The sequence below is a fragment of the Mus caroli genome, unplaced genomic scaffold, assembly GCF_978045245.1.
Source record: "Mus caroli unplaced genomic scaffold, Mus_caroli_1 scaffold_15, whole genome shotgun sequence".
In the NCBI taxonomy this organism is placed as follows: Eukaryota; Metazoa; Chordata; class Mammalia; order Rodentia; family Muridae; genus Mus; species Mus caroli.
The window spans coordinates 87,191,368-87,210,561 of record NW_028227270.1 but is presented as its reverse complement, the minus strand read 5'-3'; the positions used below and the strand labels follow the sequence as shown (position 1 = coordinate 87,210,561).

General features: G+C 44.4%; 1 protein-coding gene across 1 annotated transcript in view; it reads left to right on the top strand.

Moving 5' to 3' along the window:
- The window catches only part of Bphl (biphenyl hydrolase like), a 35,457-nt gene that overhangs the window by 9,411 nt on the left and 6,852 nt on the right, over positions 1-19,194 (top strand). Inside the window, exons 4-6 of the mRNA XM_021180335.3 lie at positions 2,647-2,800; positions 12,190-12,321; positions 15,560-15,683. Of these exons, the coding sequence (XP_021035994.1) occupies positions 2,647-2,800; positions 12,190-12,321; positions 15,560-15,683 (410 nt within the window). The remainder of the gene's footprint in view (positions 1-2,646; positions 2,801-12,189; positions 12,322-15,559; positions 15,684-19,194) is intronic.

Below are 19,194 nucleotides of genomic sequence, written 5' to 3'. Positions count from 1 at the left end.
TCAGGAGTCATCTCACAGGGTGACTTGTCTGTAAGGCTCTGCCACTCCTGCAATCCAAGCTGACTTCAGGCTGAGAACCATGTCTGGAACAGGACATTGAGAAAGGCAACGGAAAGGTGCCACCGCTGCTGGTGCCCGTGCCTTCAGCCTTGATGGGATTATCCTAGCAGGGTTACCATTGTTGTGATGAAACACCATGACCAAAGCAACAGGGGAAGGAGTTTATTTGGCTTACACTTCTACGTCACAGTTCATCATCAAAGGAAGTCAGGACAGGGACTAAAGCAGTGCAGAAATCTAGAAGCAGAAACTGAAGCAGAGGCCATGGAGGGGTGCTGCTTACTGGCTTGCTCCTCATGGCTTGCTCAGCCTGTCTTCCTTTAAAACCTCCAGCCTAGGAATAGCACCGCCCACAGTGGGCTAGGCCCTCCCTCTCCAATCACTAGTTAGAAACTGCCTTACAGGTTGCCTATAGCCCCATATTATGGAGGCATTTTCTCCACTGAAGATGCCTCCTCTCTGTTGACTTTAAGCTTGTGTCAAGGTGACATAAAACTAGCCAGTATAGGGGTTAAGATCGCTTAGGTAGCACCAGCCTTTAGACAGACAGTCCTTGAATGCTTAACATGCCTACCTGCAGAGTTGAGCTGGAATCCAACCCAAAGTAAAGAAGATACAAAAGGAAGATGGAAACCTCCAGCTTTTGTCCTGCCTTTAATTATTGTTTAGGCCCAGATAAGGAGTCAGAGCTTTCTAGCAAACACAGTATTTTATTTGGTTATTTGGATATTCTGAGGCAGAATCTTGCTAGGTAGCCCTGGCTAGCCTCAAGCTCACTGTGTAACAGGGTAGCCTCTGTCCAAAGTTCTGGGCTTACAGGGGTGTAGTGCTGATGATATCACATCCTTCTGGTTTGCTGTTCCTTTCCGGATGAACATGCTCACTGCCATTGGCCCCTGTCTATGCTCCCACTCGCTGTGGCTCCACTTATCTATTGCCAACTGTGGTCTGGAAAATTCCAGAAATAATTCATTCATAGTTGTAATGTTTTGTACTTTAAATTAAGTTTACTTTTAGCTTATACATTAATACATTTAAAAAAATTGTACATGCCAAAGAGTTAAGTAAGGTTCCAGTATATGTCTATACTGCATAATGTCCAAACCAGGTTAAACATGTCTGACTCATCAACCATTGTTGCTTAGTTGCTTTGTGCCTTGTTTTTTGAAACAAGGTCACTCATTGGCCTGAAGATTCCCCAAGTAGGCTAGGCTGGATGGCTAGAAATCCTCCTGTCCCCACCTCCTCAAAGCTGGGATTGCATGCATGCACCACTGTGTCTAGCTTTCTACATGTGTCCTGAGAGAGACCCCAGATCCCCATGCATGTGCCACAAGCCCTTTGCCAACAACACTGTCTCCCCAGTCCTGTCCCCAACATTTATCATTTCCTCATGAGAAAAACTTCTGAAACATTTCCTTCTGTCTTTCTAAAATGCAAGTTCATTAATGTTATCTGTAGCACTCTGTCATGAGTTTTAAATCCCATGATATTCTGAGTGGTCCAGTAAAGTGTGATGCTGCTCTGCCATTCTGGCTCCACCCCACCCCACCCCAACTGTTAACCTATCTCCTGTCCAAGGTATCTGCTCTATACTTCACGTATGTGTGTAGCGTATGTGTATAGCTCTTGGTACCATACGTTACAAGGCATCCCTGGTGAGGTGTGGCTGTGTATAGATTGTATAACCCCAGCAGGATCAAGAGAGCTGCTGTGTTTCACTGGATGTATCCACTGGTTTATTCCACGCATCATCTACTGGTAAATTGTGAATTTTGAGCTGGTAAATGATGAATTTTGAGCTATGTTTTGTTATAAGTTGCTCATGGACATTTGTCAATTTTGTGATTACGAGCAATGTTGTTTATATCCTGGGTCTGTCTCCTGGTAAATGAGTCCAGGAGGGCAGTGTGCTAGGCTATAGATAATACAGATTCTCATTCTGCATATTAATGTCAAAAGATTAGCCAGAGGTTGTTTGTACATGTGGGGTGGCACCAGCAAGAGTCCTGGCTAACATTTGCTAGTTCCTTGACTTTAATCTTTTCAGACAGTGTTTTATTTCCAGAAGCCTCTTCGCCATGCTCTGTCAACTTTCTCTGCTGATCACATTTTCGGGGTCCTGGTTGATTCACCACCCAAGGACAGACACGGCTTTGCTATGACACCGTGCTCCCTCTTGTCTTTAGCCAGTTCTTCCCACAACTGCAGCTGTGGCTTCACCAGATACCCAGATGCATTTTATCTTAAGATCCTTTCCGATCTCCATGATTGTCCTCTGAGCCACACCCAGGTGCACACACACAAACACACACACAGTGCTTGCCATACCCAAATAACAGCAGATTGCTGCTGATTCAGTGATTCAGTACTTGGACATTTTATCCAAGAGGCAGAAGATATGATTCGCACATAAGTCAAAAAAATACCATGTACTCAAGGTTCTATAACAATGACAATGTAGCAAAGCTAATTAATATGCCAGATCTAAGTGGCAGACTTACAGAACTCTGATCACCACCACCCAGGTTCTTTCAGCGTAGTGCAGTGGTAACTGTGCTGCGCATCCTGCTGTGTCACCCACAGGCTCTACAGTTCAAGCAGGTCTCCCTCCTGGGCTGGAGTGATGGTGGCATAACTGCACTCATCGCTGCTGCAAAGTACCCATCTTATATCCGCAAGATGGTGATCTGGGGAGCAAATGCCTATGTCACTGAGGAAGACAGCAGGATTTACCAGGGTAAGTGCTGCCCGCTGTAGGCACAATCACGATGATCCTTCCCGTTCCCTCCCGTCTCTTGTTTCGTTCGATGTGTGTTGGCTGACAAGTCACGTCTCATCCACTTGCAGTTCTCAGTTCTAAGGTCAAAAGAAGAGTGAGTTTTCAGAAAAGCCACTGAATTTAACCAACCTAGAAATGGATAGTTTTCTATTTCCAGAAGTGAAACTTGCATGACTCAGGCCGAAGCTCTGCAACAGCAGTATTTACACTCACTACCTCAGGGAGTGAGCTTGGCAGAAGATGGGGGTGTTGTGAAGTGTTACTCATAACCTCATTTTAAGTAATATGAAAAAGCCAGTTGTGGTAGCATATGCCTGTGGTCTTAGCTCCTCACAAGGTCAAGACTGGAGATTTCTGAGTTTGAAGCCAGCATGGGCAATATAGCGTGGCCTGGTCTCAAAATAAAAACCATGAATGAATGAATAAATGAATGGATGGATGGATGGATGAATACATGAATAAATTAATATAATGGTTATTTAAGGTAGCACTACACTGAAAAATGAACCTGTGTTTTGCTTACAATGACTTATACAGTTTTCTTGGCTAAGGCCTCCTTTAAGCTTCTCCGTTAGGTCTTTAGGGGCACAAGAGTGAGGCCAGTGCCATCCAGCCTGTGGTTCAACTCCAGCCTACAACTTTTGCAAATCTGAGGCACCAATGAAAGTTAGCTCATAAGTTGGAGACCAAGCTGGGGCATCTACACCCTAACTCTTCCCCATTTTTCTTCTACTCCCAGCATTACTGCCCATCTTGTACCATAGCCAGAGCTTATGGGAGTGTTGGCAGTTGCTAGGCACCCAGCCTTGGCATTGGTTAGTTTCTAGCAACCTTTCTGAATTGGGAGAGTCATGTTCTCAGAAGGAGGGAGGGGTTCCCGGGGCTTAGGGGTCACTGGGGCGAAAGAGCGGCTACCTGGGCTTCTGACCACTCTTCCCTGCCAGTCTGACCTATCATGGCTCTCCTTTCTCACTAGAAGCTTTCTATGTCTCTACTAAACTACAGATGGCCTAACAGAAGAGGTTTGCCCCCAGTGGGTCCAGCATTTTCTCTCCTCGGCTCTGCCTATATTATGTCTTTGATGGATATCTTGGCCTTCGGAGCCTGAAATATTTACTCCCTGGCCCCGACAGAAAAGTTTGCAGAGCCCAGCACATGCAAAGTCTCTTCCAGGTATTCTGCTATTCTCATTGTAAACTACTTGGAGGCTATATCCTGTTCTAGAATCTTAGTTCTCTGTGCTCTTCCTGTTTTTAAAGCAATCTGAAACTCTTAAGTAACAGATGACTTAGAGAGCAACCCTAATCTCGCCTCCACTTGTCCTCACCACCCTGGCTTAGAGTAGCCTGTTCCTCCATTGCCATCCGTGAGCCCCCGCTGCCTCTGGCACCCAGTGCCCTTGCTTCTTCCAAATCCTCCACTTCTCTTCCTGGGCTCTTGATCTCTGCCTCAATGGGTAAACACTACTCCTGCTCCAAAATACTGCCCCCTTTCCCTGCAGTTCCTCTTTATTACACTGTGTCCCATCCCATAACTTTATAAAATAGGTGTCTGTGTTCTCTCTACTCCGGTGGCGTTGTGGTCGTTCTAGTCTTCTGCTGCATGGTTCCACCATAGCAAGTATAGTATCGTCAAAGTGCCCTACTTTTAACTCATCGGTAGTGCTCCCTCACTACCCTCTAGACATTTGAGTCATGCCTTAAGTTGTAAGGTCTGTAGAAATACCTCCTGTGTCCACATTGGTCATTTGTATCACATCTTCCTTGCCCAGCCAGTCACTGATCTCTTAAAGCATCTGTTTCTAATGTTGACTTGGTTTTGTTTTCTGTCTTCCATTATTTCTGTCCTCCTCCTGCTTGCTTTGGGTTCTGATTTGCTTTTTTCATTCCAATCTCAGAGTAAAAGTCTTAGATTATTGATTTGAGATGTTTAGTCTTTTCTAATATATCATTTAATGCTGTAATTTTCCTCTAGAGCTGCTAGAGCTAAGCACCTGTACATATAAAGATTTATTAGATTGATTAGACCTATTAGATACAGATTAGGAAGCAGTCTTGGCAGCCCGACAAGGGCTGTCTCACACCCGAGCAACAGAGAATCCAGTAGTGTCTAGTAGGGTCTCCATTGGCAAGGCTGAGTGTCTTAGCAGTTCCATTCTGAAGGCTTGGAGAATTCTTGAACAGCCATTGGCCTTCAGTCAACATTGGAATCCCGAAGAAGGTGGTTTGAACATTGAGGAGGGAATGCTGCCATATCCTAGTTAGGATTCTTATTGCTATGCAAAAACCACAACCAAAAGCAACTACAAGAGAAAAGGATCTATTTCACCTTACAACTCTCAGGTCACACTCTGCCCTGAGAGAAATCAGGGCAAAAACTTGAGGTGGAAACCTGGGGGGCAGGGATGGAAGCAGAAGCCTGGGGGAGATGCTGCTTACTGGCTTCCTCTTTCTTTGCTGAGTCTGTACACTTACAGTGCTCAGGACCACCAGCTCATGGGGTCCCACCCACAGCGAGCCAGGCTCTCCCATGTCAATCATCAAGCAATAAAATGCACCACACACCTGTCCACAGGCAGTCTGGTGAGAGCATTTTCTCAGTTGAGGTTCCCTCGTCCCAAATGACTCTCTAGATTGTGTGAAGTTGACATAAAACCAACCAGCACAGCCAGCAGTAGGATAGATGGACTTGCCAGCAAGAGTGAAGTCAACCAGGCACAAAGAAATTTCCTTCTTCCTTGTCCTCTTATCTGGGCTGCCATCAGAAGGTGCCACCCACATGTGGAGTGGGTCTTCCTGTTTCCAATGATCTGATTAAGAAAATCCCTCACAGGAGGGTCCAGCAGCTTGGGTTTTAGTCGCTTCCAGGTGTGGTCAAGTTAACACCCAAGATTAGCCATCGCAAAACCTACAGATTTTACTGTGTTATATTTTCACTCAGCAAAAGATAGTTCAAAATATCTTTTCTAATAGCTCCTCAGACTTTGCCTTCATTTATAGGCATTTAGAAATGTAACGTTTAATTTCTAAATACCTAGGGTGTCCTAGATATCTTTCTGCTATTAGCATTTAATTCTTTTAGATTTGGGAAACATATCTGTCCGGTTTCAATTCTTTTAATTTGTTACGGCTTATGTTACACCCTCGGATCTGGACTATCTAAAGTTCTAAAGTTGAATGCCGCCCCATCTCTACTCACCTTTCCTCTGCCATTCAGCTAGCAGTCCACGCCCTCTGAGTGCATGTTACCTCCTCTTGAGGGATCAGTCTTCCTCTGCCCTTTGCATCTCCTGGTGGCTTTGTTCTGTTCATGCCACACAATGACTCCTGAGTTATATCCTCCTCCCCCGCACCCCTCACCCTCCTGCTAAGAACCTTGGCCTCTTGGGATATTCTGTCCTCCAGAGGGGGTGGAATCCTTTGTAGGACAGAAATCAAGTAATTCCATCTCCCACTTAAAAAAACCCTAGTAACTTCAAAGAGGTCCACTCAGCTTCGCTGCGCCGCCCCCCTCCTCAGTCTGGCTCCACTCCAGTTTTCTAACTCTTCTGTCTTCCTGTGGGCTGCCCTTCCTCAGTACACCTTCCCCTCTCTCCGACCACATCCTTCTCATTAGTCACCCCGTAGCAGCTCCCAGGATACTCTGAGGTGTCCCGCAGCCCTCACCCTGGTGGACCTTGTAATGCTTTGCACATGCCCACACGATGACACTTTGTCCTAGGCACTCTCACCCTTTTACCCCTTTGTCATAGTCACCAAAGAGTGGGTTTCCCATCACAATGGCTCTGATGTGTCCCCTGCTTCCTGAAATGAAAGCTCTCTCTGTCCCACAATACTCTTAACTGTCCAGGATACCTCCGATTTCCTCCTTCACCACCCTGGCCACTTTCTCAAGGAGGCCTCTGGCCCACCAGTCCAGTGGAGACACTGCCTTCCATGTAACCAAACCCTCTGGGCTCTTGGCTGCTCTGTGTTCTCCCCCAATCCTCCCTCTAACCATTGAAAGCAGTCTCCTGCTGTGCGTGGTACAGTGCATTCCCTCTTCACAAGCTCCCTCTGGGTTGGCTTTCCGGCCACTGTGCTGTCATGGTCCTGGCATCCCTCTCTGTTTGCTCTCTGACTTTGATATTTGGGACAGCATCATTGAGGCCCTTGAAGCTGGCCTTGCTTTCTGTTCTGATCCTCTCCTCTTTTACTCTGTGTGTGTGTGTGTGTGTGTGTGTGTGCGTGCATGTGTATGTACATGTCTGTGTGGGGTCACTCACACACACACATGCATGCATCAGTGTGGGGGTGCATGGGCATGTGGCTGTACACGTGGAGGCTAGAGGTCTACTTCCAATGTCTGTTTTCTGCAATGGGATCTCCTACTGAACTTGAGGTTCACAGCTTAACTGAGGCTGGTTAACCTGTGAACTCCACAGATCTGGACTGACATGCTGACTGACAGCCTCATCTTCCCCACCTTTAAAGATGGCATCTCAGTGTGTTGCCCATGCTGGCCTCAAGCCCTTGGGCTTGAGCTATCCTCCTGCCTCAGCCCCCGGGGTGGCTCAGATTGCAGGTGCACTCCACCATGCCATGCTGTCCCCACTCTGTGCCCTTCTGTTTTCTCCTGAGCACCACACAATGGACTCTTCATGTGATTCTTATCTGATTGCCACATAAATACCTCACTATGTCTACAACCTGAACTCAGTCATTTCTCTCTATGTGTTCCTCTTGCTAAATGTCTTGCCTTAGTAAATGATTTACCTGGGAGCGCAGTACATACTGGGTTCAGATTGGAACACAGCCTCCCATTACCTTGGCTTTATTCTCTGTAGCTTCGCTCAGCTGTGTTCTGAAATTGTTAATGGAAAATTCCAGAGTAATCAATCCTTACATCCTAAATTGTGTGCCACTGTGAGAAAAATGTTGGTGTATTCTGCCACACCTGATGCTGCTACATGCTACCCAGAACACAAACCATCCCTTTGTCCAGTGTGTCTATCATGCTCTGTATGCTACCTGCCTGTCTGCCTTAAGAAACCATGTTGGGCAACAGATTCACTGTCAGCTTGCTGCCATCCCTGCATGCCATGTGCTCTTGTTTTACTTAAAATACGTCACATAGTGAAGACTGATGCTGGCAGCCCCACTGCAGTGTGTTCTAATTGTTCTGGTATACATTAGTTCTTTCCAATCTCTTTTACTGGGCCTACTTAGCAATAAATGTCATCATGGGAGAACACAGCATTTGTAGAGTTCAGCGCTCTGCCGTTTCAAGAAACCAGGAGTCCTGGTGGCTTTTCTTATGAATAGGCAGCTGCCATACCTTGGATGCTGTCTGCAAGCCCTGTCTGTAAGACTCTTAAGGTGAAAGCTGTATCTTTCATCTTAGTTACTTAGTTACTTTTCTGACAGCATGACTGAAGCAACTTATAAAAGAAAGTGTTTAATTTGGGGCTTGTGGTTCATAATCACCATGGTGGGGAGCATGGCAGCAGGCAAGCAGATATGATGCTGGAGCAGTAGCTGAGAGCTCACATCTGATCCAGAAGCAAGAGGCAGAGAGAACTCACTGGGAATGATATTGGCTTTTAGAGCCTCAAAACCCACCCCTCAGTACACACCACCTCCAACAAGGCCACACCTCCTAATCCTTCCTAAACAGTTCCACTTGCTGGGGACCAAGTATTCAAGCAGATGAGCTTTTAGGGTCTATTCGCATTCAAACAACATTATCTAAGTATATATTGGTGGAAACAGGAACTTAGTAGACTTTCTTGGTGCTGAACTAAATAAGTTTTCATTATGGATCTAGTGTTTGGCATGGGTTATATGCTCTAAAAGAAAGGGGTGGGGGATATATCAGTTTCTTTGGGGATCCAAATTCTGTTTTGAATCAGCAAACAGTTTGATTCAATTGGTTATCCTGGGCACTTGCCTATGAAGCATAATGACAAATTTTGGGTAGTGATTATGCTTTGGGACAGAAATGACTTCCTCTTCAAAGAAATTATCAGAAGTAAATATGTAAATGCAAAAGAAACTTTTTGAGTCTGTTACATGCCAGACACCATTGTTGGCAAATTCCATGTAATTTCTTACGGTTTATTCTAGCAGGTTAATATAATTCATAGTTTCTGATTCAGAAATTAGCACAGAGAGGTTAAGTAACTTGCCCAGTTTCACACAACTGTATGTCTAGGCACTGGGACTCCTATGCAATCCGTCTGACTTCCAAGCCTGCACCCCAGCCACTGTAAGACCTCGAGCTCCCCACACAGCTGCTGCATTTCCCTGCCCTGAGATCTTTTGCTATTTCCTCTGCGGTCCTGAAGGTTTACCGCAGATCTGATATTCCCATAGACATCTCTCATTTCAAAACTCTACATAAATTAATCCACTAACAGAACCTCATTCTGTTCCCAGCTGAAGTACCTATGCTTTAGCAGGGGACACTGTGCTAAGCACTAACCCATTGGGTTCTTGGAAGCTTCTCTTTTCTCTGCTGTCACATCACAAGGAATTTGTTTTTCCTAATTGATTTTTCAGGTTTTTTATTATTTATTTTTATTTTACATGTATCCGTATGAATGTGTCAGAACTCTTGAAGCTGGAGTTACAGACATTGATGAGCTGTCATGTGGATGCTGGGAATTGAACCTGGGTCTTCTGGAAGAGCAGCCAGTGCTCTTAAGTGCTGAGCCATCTCTCTAGCCCCTAAAGGTTTTTTTTTTTAAATATAATATTTAGTTATTATAATTCAGCCCTTTTGGCATAATTGAACTATGCTGGTTTCCACCATTGGATTGTATTCAGATACTGTTGGGCAAATCTACCAGGTAGTTTGTACACTCCCTTCCCCATGGACAACTGGTTTACCTCATGTTGGTGGAGACACTCCCACCATGTCCAGTGGATGAGGTCCCATGAAATCAATGACAGCTAGCTGCACAGGCCACATGACAAGTGACAGCTGGTTACTCTAGTCTGGAAACAATGAGCATGAATTTAGATTGGCCTTGGCTCCTCCTTGCTGATGGCTGTCTGACCTCCGGAGCAGCCCCACCCTGAGTCACCCCCACCCCCTTGGCCTTGTTCTCAGGGTTTGCTCTCTCTCTTATGGACTCACTCATACATGTTCACTAGTTACTGTGGCTCTGTTAAATAATAAGAATTGCATTTCATGGATTTGGGGAGAAACCTCAGTTGGTAAAGTTCTTGTCGTGCATGCTCAAGTGCTGAAAAAATCAGATAGGCCTCCATAACCAGCCAGTTGAGCCTTACCCCTGAGCCTTGTCTCATCACAGGTAGTTTCTGAAGAGGAATAGCACTTGATGCTGTCCTCTGGTTTCCACATATACAATTTCTCAAACATACAAAAGAACTTTTTAAAAATTTTATGTTTGTGAGGGTTTTGCATCCATGCATGCCTGGTACCCACAGAGGACAGAAGAGGCATCGTATCCCCCAGAAGAGGAATTACAGAGCTGCCATGTGAGTGCTGGGAATAGAACCTGGGTTCCCTGAAAGAGCAGCCAGTGCTCTTCACTAACCACTAAGCCATCGCTCCGGCCCCTGTGAAAGATTTGTTTTAATAATTATATTCTATGAAAGATGGGGTTGTTGTATTGCATGATGGCCCCTCACAGGGTGTGTTCTCCCAGGCAGCTCAGAGTGCAGGTATCCACAGCAATTTTTAACTTACTATTACTATATTTTAGAGGATAGGAGTGGCACTAGGAATTAAGCATAGAGCTTCACAAATGCAAATATCTTACCATTGAACTTCCTTCCCTCCGGACTTTCATCACATCTTGCTAGCCTCTTTCTCACTCTACCAACTTTCCATTACTTATTCTGAAGTCTACCCCCTCTTAATTTTTTTAACCAACTTAAACACACCCCTCTCTGAAATCTTTCACATTTTTACCAAGCAGTTCAACCATCCTAGTCTCTGCAGTCAACCCACACTGTCTTCCCTCTGAACATCTAGACCAATTTTCAGAGGCAGAGATAGGCACCTCCTTCAGAATGCAGTTTAGCTGTAAATCACAATGATTTCCCACATTTGAGTATTTCCATTCAGTGAGTATACCTTGAAAGCCTACCAGGTGCTGGGAGCTGTCAGTACTCTGAAGAAAATACCATCTGATGTCAGTGTGTATTACCGGTGTCACCTGACCTTTGTGGTGTGTCCTTAACAATGCACAGGTTAAATACTTTCAAACACCACATTTAGTAAGTTCAAGAGCACCAGTATCTTGATCACAGTGCTAAAGGAACTACAGAAAAGATCAGGTGGAGTAAATCACATTTGCTGCCTTATTTTAAACGTAGAGGTTAGCCTATTATTTTTTCTTATGAAGTAATCATTTATAATATAGTTTAGACTTGTTATCTCTACACATTCTCTTGAACAGAACTTACATGCACCATTCATTTGTTTCTCAGTGAGCCAGGTGCCTCAGTGGGTCCAAATCTCTTCTAGGCAATTTGGCTGGTTTCTGCTGCTTGTAAGCAGCTGGTCACTCTCAGTTTTCTTTGCAGCTTTTCTCTGAGAATATTCTTTGCAGTTCAGCTTTCTTTAATCTGACGGGAAATCTCAGCTTTTATTGCTTACTTTGGCAAGGAGGGCCCTAGTGAATCTGGTCAGTTTCAGGGACTTCCTGGTGCTTTTTTGAGTAGTTTACCTTCCTGCTTAGGGACCTTTCTCCAGGATGAAATGTTTCAGCCTTGGAGGAAACTGTTACACCATTCTGTAACTGAATGTCTCCAGGATTAAATCTTAGCTGCTCTACTCTTACAGCGATTACAAAGATGATAAGAAAGGGGAAAATAGAGCTAAACTAGGAACTAAAAAATAACTATAATGTCATTTTACTCTGGAGACACAAATTAGAGAAATGTTTCCATTTATCTTGCTACTTTAGCAGAAAGCGTTCAACTCGATTCTGATTTCATTCACCCACTAATGATTTATCATATTATTCTAGTGGGAGGTTCAGCTGAGTGTCTATGTGCAGCAAGGCATAAAGCAAAACCCTTGCACTGGGACCCCATCCTGAAGGGGGGGAGAGATAGACAATCAGGCATAAGGCAGAAAGCCCTGCCAAGCAGCGGTAAGTGCTAAGCAGAGCAGATGGACAGGGAAAGTCACAGAGGGCATGCGGGTGGGGGTGGAGCTGTCTGACATCTGAGCAGAGACCTAGAGGATGTGAGTGAGCCAGGCCTGTGCTGGGGAAAGCTTTCCCAGCCAGAGGGATGTGAGCGTGAGACCCAGAGGTGCCCTTGGCTTACTTCTGGGTAATACTTTAGTGGGAGACCAGACTCCTCCTTATCTACACTTTGGTTTTTCAGGTATCCGAGATGTTTCTAAATGGAGTGAGAAGGCAAGGAAACCCCTGGAAGCCCTGTATGGATATGACTACTTTGCCAAAACCTGTGAGAACTGGGTGGATGGCATAAGCCAGTTTAAACATCTGCCAGAGGGTATGTTGCATGGACTAATGGTTCCTTTGCTAATTGCAGGGCAGGCTTGAGTTCCTCCCTTGGCTTCCCTGCATTCCTCCATGATAAGTAAACCCACCCATTATCCCCACACTGTTATAGGGTGAACAGGGACACTGGTTATCCTGCACAATACGAGTCCTTGTGTAATTAGTGTAAATGCCAGACAGGACCGTGTGAATAAAGGTTTGTGTTGAGGCTCTCACAGCAATCTCTTCACTTCCCTTCAGTCCTTTGCTTATGTGTCTGCACAAATCTGTTCTCTAGAAACCTCTGTTTCTACTTTCTAATTGAAGAAGAGGCCATTAGAAAGAGAGCCACCATACAGACAACTTGCCCTGTCTGAATGGGTCCACCCACTGCTCATTTTATTTCTGGAACAAAGCAGGAGGACGCTTCTGCCATGATCCTCAGCCCCAGCAGAGCTGGGGAGGGCGAAGAGACTGTTCAACTCTCTTTCCATCTTCAGAACCAAGTGATGTAACCTTAGCTGTGGACAAATACCTCTTTTTGTTTATCTGAAAATTTTAACAAGATTCCCAGCAAGAATTACCACCCTTAAGTTTATTTTTACATAGCTGTGTGTTTAGTCAGCTTTCTGTCCCTGGAACAATCAGCTCTCTGAAAGGAAGAGTGCATTGTGACTTAGTTCTGGGGGTTTTTGGCCATGACTTGAGAAACTGACTGCCTTTTAGGCTGGATGGTGCATTGAATCATGATAGGAGAGTTTGGCAAGGCAAAACTGTTTACCTCATTGGCAAAAATGAAACAGAGGGATAATATAGAGTCTACCTCTCCTCCAAAGGCACACCCCTAATGACCTATAACCTTTCACTATGCTCCACCTCTTAAAGGTTCCACCGCCTCCCTTCTTGTCTACACTCAGGAGCAAGCTCTAACACAGGAGCCTTGGGGGAGTACTAAGACCCTAATTGCAGCAAGCTGCTCAGACTCCCTCTATTGCCCCCTTTCCTCTTTTTATCTTTGTAATTGCTGCAAGAATAGAGTAGCTGAGATTAATCCGGTGGACATTCAGTTATAGGATGCTTGTGTCTAAAGGGGCAGTTTAATCTATTAGATAATCCTTTCCAGCATGAATCTTCTGTACTGTCAAAGCTTTTGCAATGAAAGGGACTTTGGAAATGTTACATGTCTGTTTTAAGTTCAAAAGAACAAATCCACGCCTTACTGTGATCCTGTAGAAATGCAGTCTCCATGCATAGTAACAAATCTTTAAAATGTGTTTCCTTGTACCTTAAAACAACAGAATAAAAAATGCCACAAAGCCACATGAGACAGCTCTCCATGACAGTGTAAAACTTGTTAAATGGACAGTTCAGGAATACATCCTGACTAGAAAATCCAATATAGAAATCGTCTTACAGCAGGACTTAGTTCATCTGCCTTCTGTATTTACTGATCTAACGGGAGTCTTTTCTCTGTGGCCGTGTGTTCAGTTTTAGAGACACTTGGTCTGGCATGGGTAATTGTACAGCTGTGGGGTCTCCCAGGCCTGGGTTTGAGGTCTTGGCTTGCTGTCAGGATGGCTTTGTGCAGTGACTTGATTTCTGGAGGACATACTAATACCTTCTTCATAAAGGCTGGGGGGTGCAGTTAAGTGAGATAATATGCATTCATTTATGGTAGAGTGCTGCAGATGGTTATCATGAAAGTGCTATTACTGTTATTAAAAAAAAGCATCTAATTTACAAATGTTTGTCGGTATGGAATGAGTTAAAATGTAAGTACTAGCTTAGCATGGTGGCATGTGCCTTAGCACTTAGGAGGCAGACAAGTGAATCTGTGAGGCTGAGGCCAGCCTGGTCTATATAGTGAGTACCAGTCCAGTAAAAAACGTGTCTTCCCCCACACCGCTCAAGAAGTGTAAGTGTTGCATGCATTAACAGATTCTGCTGCAGCATGTGGTGGCAAAGCTGGCTTTCAGCAGCATCACCTCATACAGCTGGCAAGTGTGTGCTGCCCAGTGACTGGAGTGTTGTGCTTCAGAGACCCAGTCAACTGGTGGTGCTCCCTTGGAGGAGAGCAAACCCCAGCCAAAGAGAAGGGCAGGGCCTCGTGTACTGGATCCGAGCCAGCTCAGTGCTCTAGCACCTTCCTTTCAGTACAGGCAGAGATGGGAGTGGAGTGAAGGAAGAAGCTGCTGGGATGGATAAGCAGAACCTTCAGCACCTCTGACTGTAAGTGCAGCCTCGTAACAGTCCCGGGCAACTGCGATTATTGCTGTTTGAGAATGAAGCTCTAGCTGGCAAGGAGCCCCCAAGGTGTGACCATCAGGAGTGTTATGAAGACACAAGCACAGGAGACTTGCTTGTGTTCCCCATACAGGCTAACTTCACTGTGAAGTTCCCACAGCCCAAGGACTGCCTAGGCTTCAGCCACTGAAGCACAAACTCAAAGGGAAAGGCTTCAAATGCTGGATAGCATCCATGTCACTGACAGGCTGACTCTGTAATATAAGACTTGTGGGGGATTTGTTTGCTTGTTTGATTTCTCTATCATTTTACATGAATAATGAACTTAACTCAAGAAACACTGTTCGTTTACTAGTAGAGCATCAACACAAGATGACAGAGCACAGGAAAAGAAGAGCAAAGCCTAATAATGTTGATACTGGAAGATATCCCAGATCAGGTTGCTTCCACTGATAGAAAAGCCAAGATGCAGAGGGACGTGTGTGTCAGTGCATTACAAAACACCTAAGATAACAGAAAAGCCTTACTTTGGCTTGTTGTAGAGGTTCCAGCCAATGAACATATTGCTTTGCATCTGTGGTGAGGCAGCCAGTCACTTCCCAAGTCAGAAAGCAGAAGGGAAGAGAGGATAGGCTAGGGTTCCACAATCCCCTTCAGGTACATGTCCCCAGTGAATAAGGACGTCCCACAAGGCCACATTCTGAGGCTTTCACTACTTCTTTGTTGTTGTTGTTGTTTGTTTCTTTGGTTTTTCCAGACAGGGTTTCTCTATGTAGCCCTGGCTGTCTTGGAACTCACTCTGTAGACCAGGCTGGCATCAAACTCAGAAATTTGCCTGCCTCTGCCTCCCAAGTGCTGGGATTAAAGGCGTGCGCCACCACACCTGGCCTTTCACTATTTCTTAATGGCACCTCTCTGGGGACCAAGCCTTTGGTGCCTTTTGCAACAGTGCATCTCTGCAGAGTGACTGTGCTAAGGCAATTGACTCCTACGGTCTTGTTTCTCAGGTAACATCTGCCGGCACTTGCTGCCCCTGGTCCAGTGCCCTACCCTCATTGTGCATGGAGAGAAGGACCCATTGGTCCCACGTTTTCATGCTGACTTCCTTCTCCAGCATGTGAAAGGGTCACGGTGAGTCTTCTTACAGCTTCACGACTTCTGGGCACCACAAAACCTCTAAGGAAATAAGAGAAGACATAGGAAGGAGAAGAAGTGGGAGAAGGGTAGTTTAGAATACGGTTCCTCATTTGGTCAGAGAGTACCACAGGCACAGAGGACCTGAGCTCTGAGCTCCGGGGATCCTCAGCAGAAGGATCCTGGTAAATGTCTTTGAGCACAGTGAGGCCAGTGTCTTCCCAGGCACTGCATTCTGTAACAAGAATGTCACATTACATTTGTAGCAAGCACTGGTAACAACTCAGTATGCCTTGGGATTTTTAGTTCATTTAAAAACAATAACAATATTATAACAAAAATATTCATAAAGCCAAACCAAGAAAGCAAATTATCCTTTGGTCACCACCCATATAGATATAGTCATATTCTGTATTCAGCTCTGAAATATGTTTCCTCACTAAAATTATGTTGTAAAACTTTACAAGTCATAACCACCTTAAATATGTAGTCAGCCCCTCCATGTGCCTGAGTCCCCAAAGCTCAGAAGGGAAAGCTGGCACCCTAACAGCTCCACTGCCTAACTGTGGGCTTCTCTGGGGATTTGGAAATAAGGGGAAGGGGTATTCTTATTCCACAACAAAATATAATTACATGGCAATTCATATATCTAGGTCTATATATATGAACTATATGCATATATTTATAATTTTACATTAAAAGACCTCTCTTCATTTTTCACATTCCACTACATTCTTCTATATCCGTTCAACCTTGAGTTAGGCAAACACAAGAATATGAGCAGAAATAGCAACTGCTTTGGGAAGAGTATAGAGTAAGTGAAAAATTAAGGTAGAAGTTACATTGAAACTACAAACTTTATATGCCTCAGTACATGAGAACGCCAGGACCAAGAAGTGGGAGTGGGTGGGTAGGGGAGTTGGGGGAGCGTGGGGGGGACTTTTGGGATAGCATTGGAAAAGTAATTGAATTAAATACCCAATAAAAAAAATATGGAAAAAAAACAAAACAAAAAAAAGAAAGAAAGAAAGTACACTGTGAGTAAACATAGAGGATTTTTACAAAAATTTAGAAGTCCATAATAAATATGGCATTTTCAAACTTGACTTTTATAAAATAAATACAAGCCATGGTTGTGGCACAAAATTCAAATAGCTTATTTTCTTATTAATCTCCCAGCTGTTTTCGGTGCACCTCTGGAGTGAGAATTTTGGTTTCTTTAAAACACATAAATATTATAAGAATGTGTTTTCATTTTAATCCCAGATGTGGGGTATGGAGCTGCTTCAGACTGTCCACAGCAACTGACTGTGATTTGCCCCATGCTCTAACAGGGGCGTGATTTTGCCAACCGAAGATAGTGGCGAATGCCTTTAATCCTAGCACTTGGGAGGCAGAGGCAGGTGAATTTCTGAGTTTGAGGCTAGCCTGATCTACAAAGTGAGTTGCAGGACAGCCAGGGCTACACAGAGAAACCCTGTCTCGAAAAAGCAAAAAAGCAAAAAAGAAAAAAAAAAAAAAAAAAAAAGAATATAGTTTCTGTGAGTGTGTGATATTGGAATTCTGGGGACCTCTCAGAGGCTATTTAAATGCTAGGGCCTGAGAGGAGGGGCTAGTTGGCCAACTGGTAGTTGGATGTAGTTTGTCAAGTAGTCATGTGCAAAGAGATGAAAAGAAGAAATTAGATATTCTGTTGGCAAGATCAAACTTGCCCTAAGGAACTTGATGCCCCTAATCAGCAGGAAGTAGTATAATGATTTTTTTTGTCTCCTTTCCTTTCTATTCTTTTTTTCTCTCCTATCAAGTGTTAGGGACTTGAAAGGGAGGAAGAAGAGGGGTGGGAAAAGATAGAAGAAAAAAGAACCCACAAATAGCCATAACTTCAATTATACACCTCAGTTTCTATGTTTTTAATTTTATATATTTAGAGGGAGCAATGTGATGTTTCCATGTAACGTTTTCTATTTTTAAAATATTTTACTTATTACACTTCACTACAAACTTAGGGAAAATTGTTCCATTTTGTAGATGAGAACAGATGTTAAACAGTATTTCAAGCCATTTAGTTGATAAACGACAAGTCCTGGATTTTCCTAAAACATATTTTTTTTCACCATAGCACAACTGCCTCTTATGAACATACCATTAGTGAGATGCTAGGTGGCCTAGTTAATTGTTTTCTGCTTCAGAAATGATTGGTTTTCCTACTCTGACCCTCATTATAAATGCAGAGACTTCCCTTAAAAAGCCAAGCTCATTAAACGTCTGTCTCTAAAATGGTTTGGCCTAGGAATTCTGTTCCAAACCTATTTCCTAGCAACAGAATACATCAATATTGAAGAAAAATATGCCCTTCCTGTGCATTTGGTGGAAAATCATTTTCTTACATCACTATCCTTTGGAGCTGACGGGTTAGAGGTAAAATGTTATTAGCAACGGTTCTCTAAAAACAGTCTGTATTTTCCACTCCTTTTGCCTTTTATGTTGAGTGGGAACCTACCAGACCACAGGGGGCTTCTTTGGGATCCCAGAGAAAGAAACTTGGTTCAGAGAGCAGCTAACCCCTGCTGTGCAACTGCTGTGAGGCAGGACAGTAGGACACCTCGCCAGAGGTGCCTTTAACTATACTTAAAAGCATTTTCTGTGCTCACAGGTTTTTTCCAAGAAGCACTTACTATGTATGAGTCACACCACTGGGGCTTTTGCTGCCTTGGAAGGAGACCAGCCTCCAGCTTTGCCAGTCTGTCTCCCTCCCTTCTCTTTTCTCTCTTCAGAGGAGAGGAATCATAGCCTCTCAAAAGCAAAGAGGCCTTTGTTTTTAAGGTTTTAGTTTTAGGCAGCTGCATTTCTCCCAGGAAGCTATTGTGTAAAACCCATGGAACAAAATACCCATGGAAGGAGTTACAGAGACAAAGTTCCAAGCAGAGGCTGCCCCACCTGGGGATCCATCCCATAAATAACCACCAAACCCAGACACTATTGCATATGCCAACAAGATTTTGCTGACAGGAGCCTGATATAGCTGTCTCCTGAGAGGCTCTGCCAGTGCCTGACAAATACAGAGTTGGATATTCTCAGCCAACCATTGGACTGAGCACAGGGTCCCCCAATGAAGGAGCTAGAGAAAGTACCCAAGGAGCTGAAGGAATTAGCAGACACATAGGAGGAACAACAATATGAACTAGCCAGTACCCCCAGAGCTCCCAGGGACTAAACCACCAACCAAAGAGTACACATGGTGGGACTCATGGCTCTAGCTGAATATGTAGCAGAGGATGGCCTAGTCGTTCATCAATGGGAGGAGAAGCCCTTGGTCCTGTGAAGGTTCTATGCCCCAGTATAAGATAATGCCAGGGCCAGGAATCAGGAGTGGGTGGGCTGGGGAGCAGGGGGAGAGGGGAGGGCGTAGGGGATTTTTGGAGGAGAAACTAGGAAAGGGAATAACAGTTGAAATGTAAATAAAGAAAATTTCTAATTAAAAAAAAAAAAAAAAGAGCTGTTCTGACCG